Source organism: Phyllobates terribilis, unplaced genomic scaffold (genome assembly GCF_046119375.1).
Source record: "Phyllobates terribilis strain yellow unplaced genomic scaffold, ASM4611937v1 Scaffold_7__3_contigs__length_470593459, whole genome shotgun sequence".
Taxonomy (NCBI): domain Eukaryota; kingdom Metazoa; phylum Chordata; class Amphibia; order Anura; family Dendrobatidae; genus Phyllobates; species Phyllobates terribilis.
In genome coordinates, this window is record NW_027362767.1 from 189475644 (window position 1) to 189489175 (window position 13532).

The 13532-nt window shown below is 50.7% G+C and overlaps 1 protein-coding gene across 6 annotated transcripts in view; it reads right to left on the bottom strand.

Annotated features, from left to right (window-relative positions):
- The window catches only part of NHSL2 (NHS like 2), a 521573-nt gene that overhangs the window by 19404 nt on the left and 488637 nt on the right, over positions 1 to 13532 (bottom strand). For all 6 annotated transcript variants that reach the window (XM_073639613.1, XM_073639616.1, XM_073639615.1 and 3 more), the window contains one exon: positions 11599 to 11784. In XM_073639613.1, coding sequence (XP_073495714.1) covers positions 11599 to 11784 — 186 coding nt within the window. The remainder of the gene's footprint in view (positions 1 to 11598; positions 11785 to 13532) is intronic.

Genomic DNA, 13532 nt, shown 5'->3' on the forward strand with positions numbered 1-13532 from the left:
TACTGCTGCCAGGGCTGTCACTGCTAGCCCTACACTGCCAGACAACTCCTGTCCTGACCTCTCATACCTTTCTACCCTGCAGTTTTTACGATAGACACTTCCACTGTAAAGCCACGCTCGCCATATAACGTCTGGTTTGCCATTGTGTTTATGTTCCTATACTGTACTGCTACTGCTGTCCCAACACAGAAAGACATTTCCTTGCCTGGCCTGTGCTGCTGTCACTGCCCAGCCGTGCTAGCCATTAATCCCACAGCTGTCCATTGTATTTTACAGTGCTATACTATGCAGCTACTGCTGGGGCTGCCATTGCTGGCCTGTATTACCACAATGCTGGGGCTACCATTGCTGGCCTGTATTACCACAATGCTGGGGCTACCATTGCTGGCCTGTATTACCACAATGCTGGGGCTGCCATTGCTGGCCTGTATTACCACAATGCTGGGGCTGCCATTGCTGGCCTGTATTACCACAATGCTGGGGCTGCCATTGCTGGCCTGTATTACCACAATGCTGGGGCTGCCAGTTGCTGGCCTGTATTACCACAATGCTGGGGCTGCCATTGTTGACCTGTATTACCACAATGCTGGGGCTGCCATTGCTGGCCTGTATTACCACAATGCTGGAGCTGCCTATTGCTGGCCTGTATTACCACAATGCTGGGGCTGCCATTGCTGGCCTGTATTACCACAATGCTGGGGCTGCCATTGTTGACCTGTATTACCACAATGCTGGGGCTGCCATTGCTGGCCTGTATTGCCACAATGCTGGGGCTGCCATTGCTGACCTGTATTACCACAATGCTGGGGCTGCCAGTTGCTGGCCTGTATTACCACAATGCTGGGGCTGCCATTGCTGGCCTGTATTACCACAATGCTGGGGCTACCATTGCTGGCCTGTATTACCACAATGCTGGGGCTGCCATTGCTGGCCTGTATTACCACAATGCTGGGGCTGCCATTGCTGGCCTGTATTACCACAATGCTGGGGCTGCCATTGCTGGCCTGTATTACCACAATGCTGGGGCTGCCAGTTGCTGGCCTGTATTACCACAATGCTGGGGCTGCCATTGTTGACCTGTATTACCACAATGCTGGGGCTGCCATTGCTGGCCTGTATTACCACAATGCTGGAGCTGCCTATTGCTGGCCTGTATTACCACAATGCTGGGGCTGCCATTGCTGGCCTGTATTACCACAATGCTGGGGCTGCCATTGTTGACCTGTATTACCACAATGCTGGGGCTGCCATTGCTGGCCTGTATTGCCACAATGCTGGGGCTGCCATTGCTGACCTGTATTACCACAATGCTGGGGCTGCCAGTTGCTGGCCTGTATTACCACAATGCTGGGGCTGCCATTGCTGGCCTGTATTACCACAATGCTGGGGCTGCCATTGCTGACCTGTATTACCACAATGCTGGGACTACCATTGCTGACCTGTATTACCACAATGCTGGGGCTACCATTGCTGGCCTGTATTACCACAATGCTGGAGCTGCCATTGCTGGCCTGTATTACCACAATGCTGGAGCTGTCATTGCTGACCTGTATTGCCACAATGCTGGGGCTGCCATTGCTGACCTGTATTGCCACAATGCTGGGGCTGCCATTGCTGGCCTGTATTACCACAATGCTGGAGCTGCCATTGCTGACCTGTATTGCCACAATGCTGGGGCTGCACGTTGCTGGCCAGAATTACCACAATGCTGGGGCTGCCATTGCTGGCCTGTATTACCACAATGCTGGGGCTGCCATTGCTGGCCTGTATTGCCACAATGCTGGGGCTGCCTGTTGCTGGCCTGTATTACCACAATGCTGGAGCTGCCATTGCTGACCTGTATTACCACAATGCTGGGGCTGCCATTGCTGGCCTGTATTACCACAATGCTGGGGCTGCCGTTGCTGGCCTGTATTGCCACAATGCTGGGGCTGCCGTTGCTGGCCTGTATTACCACAATGCTGGGGCTGCCGTTGCTGACCTGTATTACCGCAATGCTGGAGCTGCCATTGCTGACCTGTATTACCACAATGCTGGGGCTGCCATTGTTGGCCTGTATTGCCACAATGCTGGGGCTGCCGTTGCTGGCCTGTATTACAACAATGCTGGGGCTGCCGTTGCTGACCTGTATTACCACAATGCTGGAGCTGCCATTGCTGACCTGTATTACCACAATGCTGGGGCTGCCATTGCTGGCCTGTATTACCACAATGCTGAGGCTGCCATTGCTGGCCTGTATTACCACAATGCTGGGGCTGCCATTGCTGACCTGTATTACCACAATGCTGGAGCTGCCATTGCTGGCCTTTATTACCACAATGCTGGCACTGCCATTGCTGGCCTGTATTACGACAATACTGGGGCTGCCATTGCTGGCCTGTATTACCATAATGCTGGGGCTGCCATTGCTGGCCTGTATTGCCACAATGCTAGGGCTGCCATTGCTGGCCTGTATTACCATAATGCTGGGGCTGCCATTGCTGGCCTGTATTGCCACAACGCTGGGGCTGCCATTGCTGGCCTGTATTACCACAATGCTGAGGCTGCCATTGCTGGCCTATATTAACACAATGCTTCGGCTGCCCATTGCTGGCCTGTATAACCACAATGCTGAGGATGCCATTGCTGGCCTATATTACCACAATGCTTGGGCTTCCCATTGCTGGCCTGTATTACCACAATGCTGGGGCTGCCATTGCTGGCCTGTATTACCATAATGCTGGGGCTGCCATTGCTGGCCTATATTACCACAATGCTTGGGCTGCCCATTGCTGGCCTGTATTACCACAATGCTGGGGCTGCCATTGCTGGCCTGTATTACCACAATGCTGAGGCTGCCATTGCTGGCCTGTATTACCACAATGCTGGGGCTGCCATTACTGACCTGTATTACCACAATGCTGAGGCTGCCATTGCTGGCCTGTATTACCACAATGCTGGGGCTGCCATTGCTGGCCTGTATTGCCACAATGCTGGGGCTGCCATTGCTGGCCTGTATTACCACAATGCTGAGGCTGCCATTGCTGGCCTATATTACCACAATGTTTGGGCTGCCCATTGCTGGCCTGTATTACCACAATGCTGGGGCTACCATTGCTGGCCTATATTACCACAATGCTTGGGCTGCCCGTTGCTGGCCTGTATTACCACAATGCTGGGGCTGCCAGTTGCTGGCCTGTATTACCACAATGCTGTGGCTGCCATTGCTGGCCTGTATTACCACAATGCTGAGGCTGCCCGTTGCTGGCCTGTATTGCCACAATGCTGGGGCTGCCATTGCTGACCTGTATTATCACAATGCTGGGGCTGCCATTGCAGGCCTGTATTGCCACAATGCTGGAGCTGCCATTGCTGGCCTGTATTACCACAAAGCTGGGGCTGCCATTGCTGGCCTGTATTACCACAATACTGGGGCTGCCATTGCTGACCTGTATTACCACAACGCTGGGGCTGCCCGTTGCTGGCCTGTATTACCACAACGCTGGGGCTGCCGTTGCTGGCCTGTATTACCACAATGCTGGGGCTGCCATTGCTGGCCTGTATTACTACAATGCTGGGGCTGCCATTGCTGGCCTGTATTACCATAATGCTGGGGCTGCCATTGCTGGCCTGTATTGCCACAATGCTAGGGCTGCCATTGCTGGCCTGTATTACCATAATGCTGGGGCTGCCATTGCTGGCCTGTATTGCCACAATGCTGGGGCTGCCATTGCTGGCCTGTATTACCACAATGCTGAGGCTGCCATTGCTGGCCTATATTACCACAATGCTTGGGCTGCCCATTGCTGGCCTGTATTACCACAATGCAGGGGCTGCCATTGCTGGCCTGTATAACCACAATGCTGAGGCTGCCATTGCTGGCCTATATTACCACAATACTTGGGCTGCCCATTGCTGGCCTGTATTACCACAATGCTGGGGCTGCCATTGCTGGCCTGTATTGCCACAATGCTGGGGCTGCCATTGCTGGCCTGTATTGCCACAATGCTGGGGCTGCCATTGCTGGCCTGTATTACCACAATGCTGAGGCTGCCATTGCTGGCCTATATTACCACAATGCTTGGGCTGCCATTGCTGACCTGTATTATCACAATGCTGGGGCTGCCATTGCAGGCCTGTATTGCCACAATGCTGGAGCTGCCATTGCTGGCCTGTATTACCACAATGCTGGGGCTGCCATTGCTGACCTGTAATACCACAATGCTGGGGCTGCCATTGCTGGCCTGTATTACCACAAAGCTGGGGCTGCCATTGCTGGCCTGTATTACCACAATACTGGGGCTGCCATTGCTGACCTGTATTACCACAACGCTGGGGCTGCCCGTTGCTGGCCTGTATTACCACAACGCTGGGGCTGCCGTTGCTGGCCTGTATTACCACAATGCTGGGGCTGCCATTGCTGGCCTGTATTACTACAATGCTGGGGCTGCCATTGCTGGCCTGTATTACCATAATGCTAGGGCTGCCATTGCTGGCCTGTATTGCCACAATGCTAGGGCTGCCATTGCTGGCCTGTATTACCATAATGCTGGGGCTGCCATTGCTGGCCTGTATTACCACAATGCTGGAGCTGCCATTGCTGGCCTGTATTGCCACAATGCTGGGGCTGCCATTGCTGGCCTGTATTACCACAATGCTGAGGCTGCCATTGCTGGCCTGTATAACCACAATGCTGAGGCTGCCATTGCTGGCCTATATTACCACAATGCTTGGGCTGCCCATTGCTGGCCTGTATTACCACAATGCTGGGGCTGCCATTGCTGGCCTGTATTGCCACAATGCTGGGGCTGCCATTGCTGACCTGTATTACCATAATGCTGGGGCTGCCATTGCTGGCCTGTATTGCCACAATGCTGGGGCTGCCATTGCTGGCCTGTATTACCACAATGCTGAGGCTGCCATTGCTGGCCTATATTACCACAATGCTTGGGCTGCCCATTGCTGGCCTGTATTACCACAATGCTGGGGCTGCCATTGCTGGCCTATATTACCACAATGCTTGGGCTGCCCGTTGCTGGCCTGTATTACCACAATGCTGGGGCTGCCAGTTGCTGGCCTATATTACCACAATGCTGGAGCTGCCATTGCTGGCCTGTATTACCACAATGCTTGGGCTGCCATTGCTGACCTGTATTGCCACAATGCTGGGGCTGCCCGTTGCTGGCCTGTATTACCACAATGCTGGGGCTGCCAGTTGCTGGCCTGTATTACCACAATGCTGTGGCTGCCATTGCTGGCCTGTATTACCACAATGCTGAGGCTGCCCGTTGCTGGCCTGTATTGCCACAATGCTGGGGCTGCCATTGCTGACCTGTATTATCACAATGCTGGGGCTGCCATTGCAGGCCTGTATTGCCACAATGCTGGAGCTGCCATTGCTGGCCTGTATTACCACAATGCTGGGGCTGCCATTGCTGACCTGTAATACCACAATGCTGGGGCTGCCATTTCTGACCTGTGTTACCACAATGCTGGGGCTGCCATTTCTGACCTGTGTTACCACAATGCTGGGGCTGCCATTGCTGGCCTGTATTACCACAATACTGGGGCTGCCCGTTGCTGGCCTGTATTACCACAATGCTGGGGCTGCCATTGCTGGCCTGTATTACCACAATGCTGGGGCTGCCTTTGCTGGTCTGTATTACGACAATGCTGGGGCTGCCATTGCTGGCCTGTATTACCACAATGCTGGGGCTGCCATTGCTGACCTGTATTACCACAATGCTGGAGCTGCCATTGCTTGGCTGTATTACCACAATGCTGGGGCTGCCATTGCTGACCTGTATTACCACAATGCTAGGGCTGCCATTGCTGACCTGTATTACCACAATGCTGGGGCTGCCATTGCTGACCTGTATTACCACAATGCTGGGGCTGCCATTGTTGACCTGTATTACCACAATGCTGGAGCTGCCCATTGCTGACCTGTATTACCACAAAGCTGGGGCTGCCATTGCTGGCCTGTATTACCACAATGCTGGGGCTGCCATTGTTGACCTGTATTACCACAATGCTGGGGCTGCCATTGTTGACCTGTATTACCACAATGCTGGGGCTGCCATTGTTGACCTGTATTACCACAATGCTGGAGCTGCCCATTGCTGACCTGTATTACCACAATGCTGGGGCTGCCATTGCTGACCTGTATTACCACAATGCTGGGGCTGCCGTTGCTGGCCTGTATTACCACAATGCTGGGGCTGCCATTGCTGACCTGTATTACCACAATGCTGGGGCTGCCATTGCTGGCCTGTATTACCACAATGCTGGAGCTGCCCATTGCTGACCTGTATTACCACAATGCTGGGGCTGCCATTGCTGACCTGTATTACCACAATGCTGGGGCTGCCATTGCTGACCTGTATTACCACAATGCTGGGGCTGCCGTTGCTGGCCTGTATTACCACAATGCTGGGGCTGCCATTGCTGACCTGTATTACCACAATGCTGGGGCTGCCATTGCTGGCCTGTATTACCACAATGCTGGGGCTGCCATTGCTGGCCTGTATTACCACAATGCTGGGGCTGCCGTTGCTGGCCTGTATTACCACAATGCTGGGGCTGCCATTGCTGACCTGTATTACCACAATGCTGGGGCTGCCATTGCTGGCCTGTATTACCACAATGCTGGAGCTGCCCATTGCTGACCTGTATTACCACAATGCTGGGGCTGCCATTGCTGACCTGTATTACCACAATGCTGGGGCTGCCATTGCTGACCTGTATTATCACAATGCTGGGGCTGCCGTTGCTGGCCTGTATTACCACAATGCTGGGGCTGCCATTGCTGACCTGTATAACCACAATGCTGGGACTGCCATTGCTGGCCTGTATTACCACAATGCTGGGGCTGCCATTGCTGGCCTGTATTACCACAATGCTGGGGCTGCCATTGCTGACCTGTATTACCACAATGCTGGGGCTGCCCATTGCTGACCTGTATTACCACAATGCTGGGGCTGCCATTGCTGGCCTGTATTACCACAATGCTGGGGCTGCCAGTTGCTGGCCTGTATTACCACAATGCTTGGACTGCCATTGCTGACCTGTATTGCCACAATGCTGGGGCTGCCATTGCTGGCCTGTATTACCACAATGCTGGGGCTGCCATTGCTGGCCTGTATTGCCACAATGCTGGGGCTGCCATTGCTGGCCTGTATTGCCACAATGCTGGGGCTGCCATTGCTGGCCTGTATTACCACAATGCTGAGGCTGCCATTGCTGGCCTATATTACCACAATGCTTGGGCTGCCATTGCTGACCTGTATTGCCACAATGCTGGGGCTGCCCGTTGCTGGCCTGTATTACCACAATGCTGGGGCTGCCAGTTGCTGGCCTGTATTACCACAATGCTGGGGCTGCCATTGCTGGCCTGTATTACCACAATGCTGAGGCTGCCCGTTGCTGGCCTGTATTGCCACAATGCTGGGGCTGCCATTGCTGACCTGTATTATCACAATGCTGGGGCTGCCATTGCAGGCCTGTATTGCCACAATGCTGGAGCTGCCATTGCTGGCCTGTATTACCACAATGCTGGGGCTGCCATTGCTGACCTGTAATACCACAATGCTGGGGCTGCCATTGCTGGCCTGTATTACCACAAAGCTGGGGCTGCCATTGCTGGCCTGTATTACCACAATACTGGGGCTGCCATTGCTGACCTGTATTACCACAACGCTGGGGCTGCCCGTTGCTGGCCTGTATTACCACAACGCTGGGGCTGCCGTTGCTGGCCTGTATTACCACAATGCTGGGGCTGCCATTGCTGGCCTGTATTACTACAATGCTGGGGCTGCCATTGCTGGCCTGTATTACCATAATGCTAGGGCTGCCATTGCTGGCCTGTATTGCCACAATGCTAGGGCTGCCATTGCTGGCCTGTATTACCATAATGCTGGGGCTGCCATTGCTGGCCTGTATTACCACAATGCTGGAGCTGCCATTGCTGGCCTGTATTGCCACAATGCTGGGGCTGCCATTGCTGGCCTGTATTACCACAATGCTGAGGCTGCCATTGCTGGCCTATATTACCACAATGCTTGGGCTGCCCATTGCTGGCCTGTATTACCACAATGCTGGGGCTGCCATTGCTGGCCTGTATAACCACAATGCTGAGGCTGCCATTGCTGGCCTATATTACCACAATGCTTGGGCTGCCCATTGCTGGCCTGTATTACCACAATGCTGGGGCTGCCATTGCTGGCCTGTATTGCCACAATGCTGGGGCTGCCATTGCTGACCTGTATTACCATAATGCTGGGGCTGCCATTGCTGGCCTGTATTGCCACAATGCTGGGGCTGCCATTGCTGGCCTGTATTACCACAATGCTGAGGCTGCCATTGCTGGCCTATATTACCACAATGCTTGGGCTGCCCATTGCTGGCCTGTATTACCACAATGCTGGGGCTGCCATTGCTGGCCTATATTACCACAATGCTTGGGCTGCCCGTTGCTGGCCTGTATTACCACAATGCTGGGGCTGCCAGTTGCTGGCCTATATTACCACAATGCTGGAGCTGCCATTGCTGGCCTGTATTACCACAATGCTTGGGCTGCCATTGCTGACCTGTATTGCCACAATGCTGGGGCTGCCCGTTGCTGGCCTGTATTACCACAATGCTGGGGCTGCCAGTTGCTGGCCTGTATTACCACAATGCTGTGGCTGCCATTGCTGGCCTGTATTACCACAATGCTGAGGCTGCCCGTTGCTGGCCTGTATTGCCACAATGCTGGGGCTGCCATTGCTGACCTGTATTATCACAATGCTGGGGCTGCCATTGCAGGCCTGTATTGCCACAATGCTGGAGCTGCCATTGCTGGCCTGTATTACCACAATGCTGGGGCTGCCATTGCTGACCTGTAATACCACAATGCTGGGGCTGCCATTTCTGACCTGTGTTACCACAATGCTGGGGCTGCCATTTCTGACCTGTGTTACCACAATGCTGGGGCTGCCATTGCTGGCCTGTATTACCACAATACTGGGGCTGCCCGTTGCTGGCCTGTATTACCACAATGCTGGGGCTGCCATTGCTGGCCTGTATTACCACAATGCTGGGGCTGCCTTTGCTGGTCTGTATTACGACAATGCTGGGGCTGCCATTGCTGGCCTGTATTACCACAATGCTGGGGCTGCCATTGCTGACCTGTATTACCACAATGCTGGAGCTGCCATTGCTTGGCTGTATTACCACAATGCTGGGGCTGCCATTGCTGACCTGTATTACCACAATGCTAGGGCTGCCATTGCTGACCTGTATTACCACAATGCTGGGGCTGCCATTGCTGACCTGTATTACCACAATGCTGGGGCTGCCATTGTTGACCTGTATTACCACAATGCTGGAGCTGCCCATTGCTGACCTGTATTACCACAAAGCTGGGGCTGCCATTGCTGGCCTGTATTACCACAATGCTGGGGCTGCCATTGTTGACCTGTATTACCACAATGCTGGGGCTGCCATTGTTGACCTGTATTACCACAATGCTGGGGCTGCCATTGTTGACCTGTATTACCACAATGCTGGAGCTGCCCATTGCTGACCTGTATTACCACAATGCTGGGGCTGCCATTGCTGACCTGTATTACCACAATGCTGGGGCTGCCGTTGCTGGCCTGTATTACCACAATGCTGGGGCTGCCATTGCTGACCTGTATTACCACAATGCTGGGGCTGCCATTGCTGGCCTGTATTACCACAATGCTGGAGCTGCCCATTGCTGACCTGTATTACCACAATGCTGGGGCTGCCATTGCTGACCTGTATTACCACAATGCTGGGGCTGCCATTGCTGACCTGTATTACCACAATGCTGGGGCTGCCGTTGCTGGCCTGTATTACCACAATGCTGGGGCTGCCATTGCTGACCTGTATTACCACAATGCTGGGGCTGCCATTGCTGGCCTGTATTACCACAATGCTGGGGCTGCCATTGCTGGCCTGTATTACCACAATGCTGGGGCTGCCGTTGCTGGCCTGTATTACCACAATGCTGGGGCTGCCATTGCTGACCTGTATTACCACAATGCTGGGGCTGCCATTGCTGGCCTGTATTACCACAATGCTGGAGCTGCCCATTGCTGACCTGTATTACCACAATGCTGGGGCTGCCATTGCTGACCTGTATTACCACAATGCTGGGGCTGCCATTGCTGACCTGTATTATCACAATGCTGGGGCTGCCGTTGCTGGCCTGTATTACCACAATGCTGGGGCTGCCATTGCTGACCTGTATAACCACAATGCTGGGACTGCCATTGCTGGCCTGTATTACCACAATGCTGGGGCTGCCATTGCTGGCCTGTATTACCACAATGCTGGGGCTGCCATTGCTGACCTGTATTACCACAATGCTGGGGCTGCCCATTGCTGACCTGTATTACCACAATGCTGGGGCTGCCATTGCTGGCCTGTATTACCACAATGCTGGGGCTGCCAGTTGCTGGCCTGTATTACCACAATGCTTGGACTGCCATTGCTGACCTGTATTGCCACAATGCTGGGGCTGCCATTGCTGACCTGTATTACCACAATGCTGGGGCTGCCATTGATGACCTGTATTACCACAATGCTGTGGCTGCCATTCCTGACCCTTATTGCCACAATGCTGGGGCTGCCATTCCTGACCTGTATTGCCACAATGCTGGGGCTGCCATTACTGACCTGTATTGCCACAATGCCATGCCCTCTGTTATTTTTGTACTGTTCAGCTTTTGCCACTGCCTCTAGATGCCTACACCTATATCTCCTCTGCTTGTTCAGTGTGTTGTATGGCTATGCGATACGGCTGGTGGGTAACATACTCTCTTCAGGGTACACAAATATGAAACAACTCCAAATATAAGGATATTTCTTACCAGCATGGTGACAAGCCATTGCTTCTTCATTTTGAAAACCGCTAACCTGTTTCTGTTTTTTAAATAAAGGGACAATTTTTGGACGCTTGATAAGCCATTATAATTTTTAAAATATTTTGAGAATAGCAAACCTGTTGCAGATCCCAAAAAGTGAGATTTTTTTAAATTCCTAGTTGAGAAACAGCACACCTGATTCTGCTCCCTAAATAAAGGGATAACTTTTGGACAGCTTGAGAAAAAGCAAAGAAGAAATCTCTTAATTCATCCCAAACATGGATAATTTTTGCCCCCTTTATGACAAAGTCATTGCTCTTTCGGTTTGCACTACCTGTGTATAAAACACCAGCAAGGCCAACATCTGTCCCCGAAAAGGGATATGTTTGGACCAACTACGTAAGTAACCTAAGTAGTCTGATACTGCCATATGCTGTTAAATAGGCTGCTGGTTACCATCTTGTTTTCTCCTAATCAGATAGGTTGATGTTTCTTGAGGCTGTGTTTGCATTAAAAAACTCAAAAAGGGGTTGAATACAGTTTTTTTCAGGCAGTTAGAGTCTTTGCAGTATTAAAATTTTTGGCAAATTTTTCAAACAATTTGCTCATATCTATTCACCCTGCATGATGTAGAGCTACACCACTGTCTGGCCTCACTATTTAATGAAAGCTCCTTTAAATCCTAGCAGTTTTCTTTATAGAAACTATAACAGAATGAATAGGAGTGGGAGGTGTGGGGGCATACCTGATGTGGACTTTTTGGGGGTTGACTCAGAAAGTGCAGATGTCTTATGCTCTTCTTGATCTTGGGTCTGATGATGAGAGAAGCCAATTATAGTCCTTCTTCGTCTCAGGGTTGTCTTCGGGTTCACAGCAGTCTCTGTGTTGAACAGTGAGTGGTGGGAACTTGCATGCTTATCAAATAATTCTCCTGCATGGAAAATAATAAAAAACCCACATCATATATTCCATCTCAACAATGATAAAATAAGACAAAAACCAGAAAATATAAAGCTGCATTGTAAGCAAAGTGAGCACATCCTTGGCCACAGCTACGTCTGCTAATTATGGAACGTCCGGTCATTAAATAGTTTATTAGTAAAATGCACCTGTACCTGCCACCGGCATCTAGGGTCAGCACCGGATTTGTGCTGCTCTTTTATTACCTTCCGGTACTAATCGCAGCCATCGAGAAATCTTTTACTCTATAATATTTGGCACAGGCGTCTTGCACATAGAGACGGAAAAGCAATAAGAAAATTAGATAACGATCTGTGTAATCAAACAATGAAATGTCTAAAAGGGAAATGTCAAGAAAATCCATTTCTAAGAATAGTACTACAAAATCAGAACCGCTGCTGGACTTCATACACACAGATGTTTGTGGTCCAATGAGAACTCAAACTCCTGGAAAGAAGAGATATGTTCTCACATTTATCCATGATTATTCAAGATATACAACTGTCTATTTGCTTCACAGTAAAGATGAAGTTCCAGAGAAACTTGAAATATATCTCTCTGAAGTACAGTTGAAACCAGAAGTTTCCTTCCACTATATAAAAAGACACATCTGCAGGTTTTTCTCAATATCTGACATGAAATCAGAATAAACCTTTCTCGTTTTAGGTCAATTAGGATTACCATCATTTTTTAGATTTGCCAAATGCCAGAATAATGAGAGAGAGAGAAGGATTAAAGGCATTTTTTATTACTTACTGCAAAGTCAAAAGTTTACATACACTAAGATTACTGTGCCTTTAAACAATTCTGGACTAACCGTATGATGATGTCATGTGTTTGGAAGCTTCTGACTACAGTGAAACGAGTACTGTATCAATATAGGCTGAAAGGCCGCTCTGCCAGGAAGAAGCCATTACACCAAAAGAAACAGAAAAAAGCCAGATTAATGTTTGCAAATGCACACAGGAACACAGACCTTAATTTTTGGAGACATATCCTGTGGTCTGGTGAAACTAAAGTTGAACTTTTTGGGCATAGTGACGTTTAGAGGAAAAAGGGAGAAGCTTGGAAGCTTAAGAACACCATCCCAACTGTGAAACATGGGAGTGGCAGCATCATGTTGTGGGGTTGTTTTGCTGCAGGAGGGAATGCTACACTTCACAAAATAGATGTCATCATGATAAAAGAAGATTATGTGGCAATATTGAAGCAACATCTCAAGACATCAGCCAGGAAGTTAAAGCGTGGGCGGAAATGGATCTTCCAAATGGACAATGACCCACAGCATACTGCCAAAATGGTAAAAAGTGGCTTAAGAATAACAAAGTCAATGTTTTGGAGCGGCCATCACAAAGCCCTGATCTCATTCCTATTGAAAATTTTTGGGCAAAGCTGAAAAGGCTGCGAGCGCCGAGCAAGGCGACCTACAAACCTGGATCAGGTACACCAGTCAGGAGGAATCGGCCCAAATTCCACCAACTATTGTGAGAAGCTTGTGGAAGGAGATCCCAAATGTGTGACCCAAGTCATTCAGTGTAAGTGCAATGGGACCAAATACTAATGAAATGGATGGAAATGTTTGACTTTGCAGTAAGTAATAAAAATGCCTTAAAACATTCTCTCTCTCTCATTATTCTGGCATTTGGCAAATATTAAACATTAAGGTATAATCCTAATTGTCCTAAAACGGGAAAGGTTTATTCTGATTTCATGTAAGAT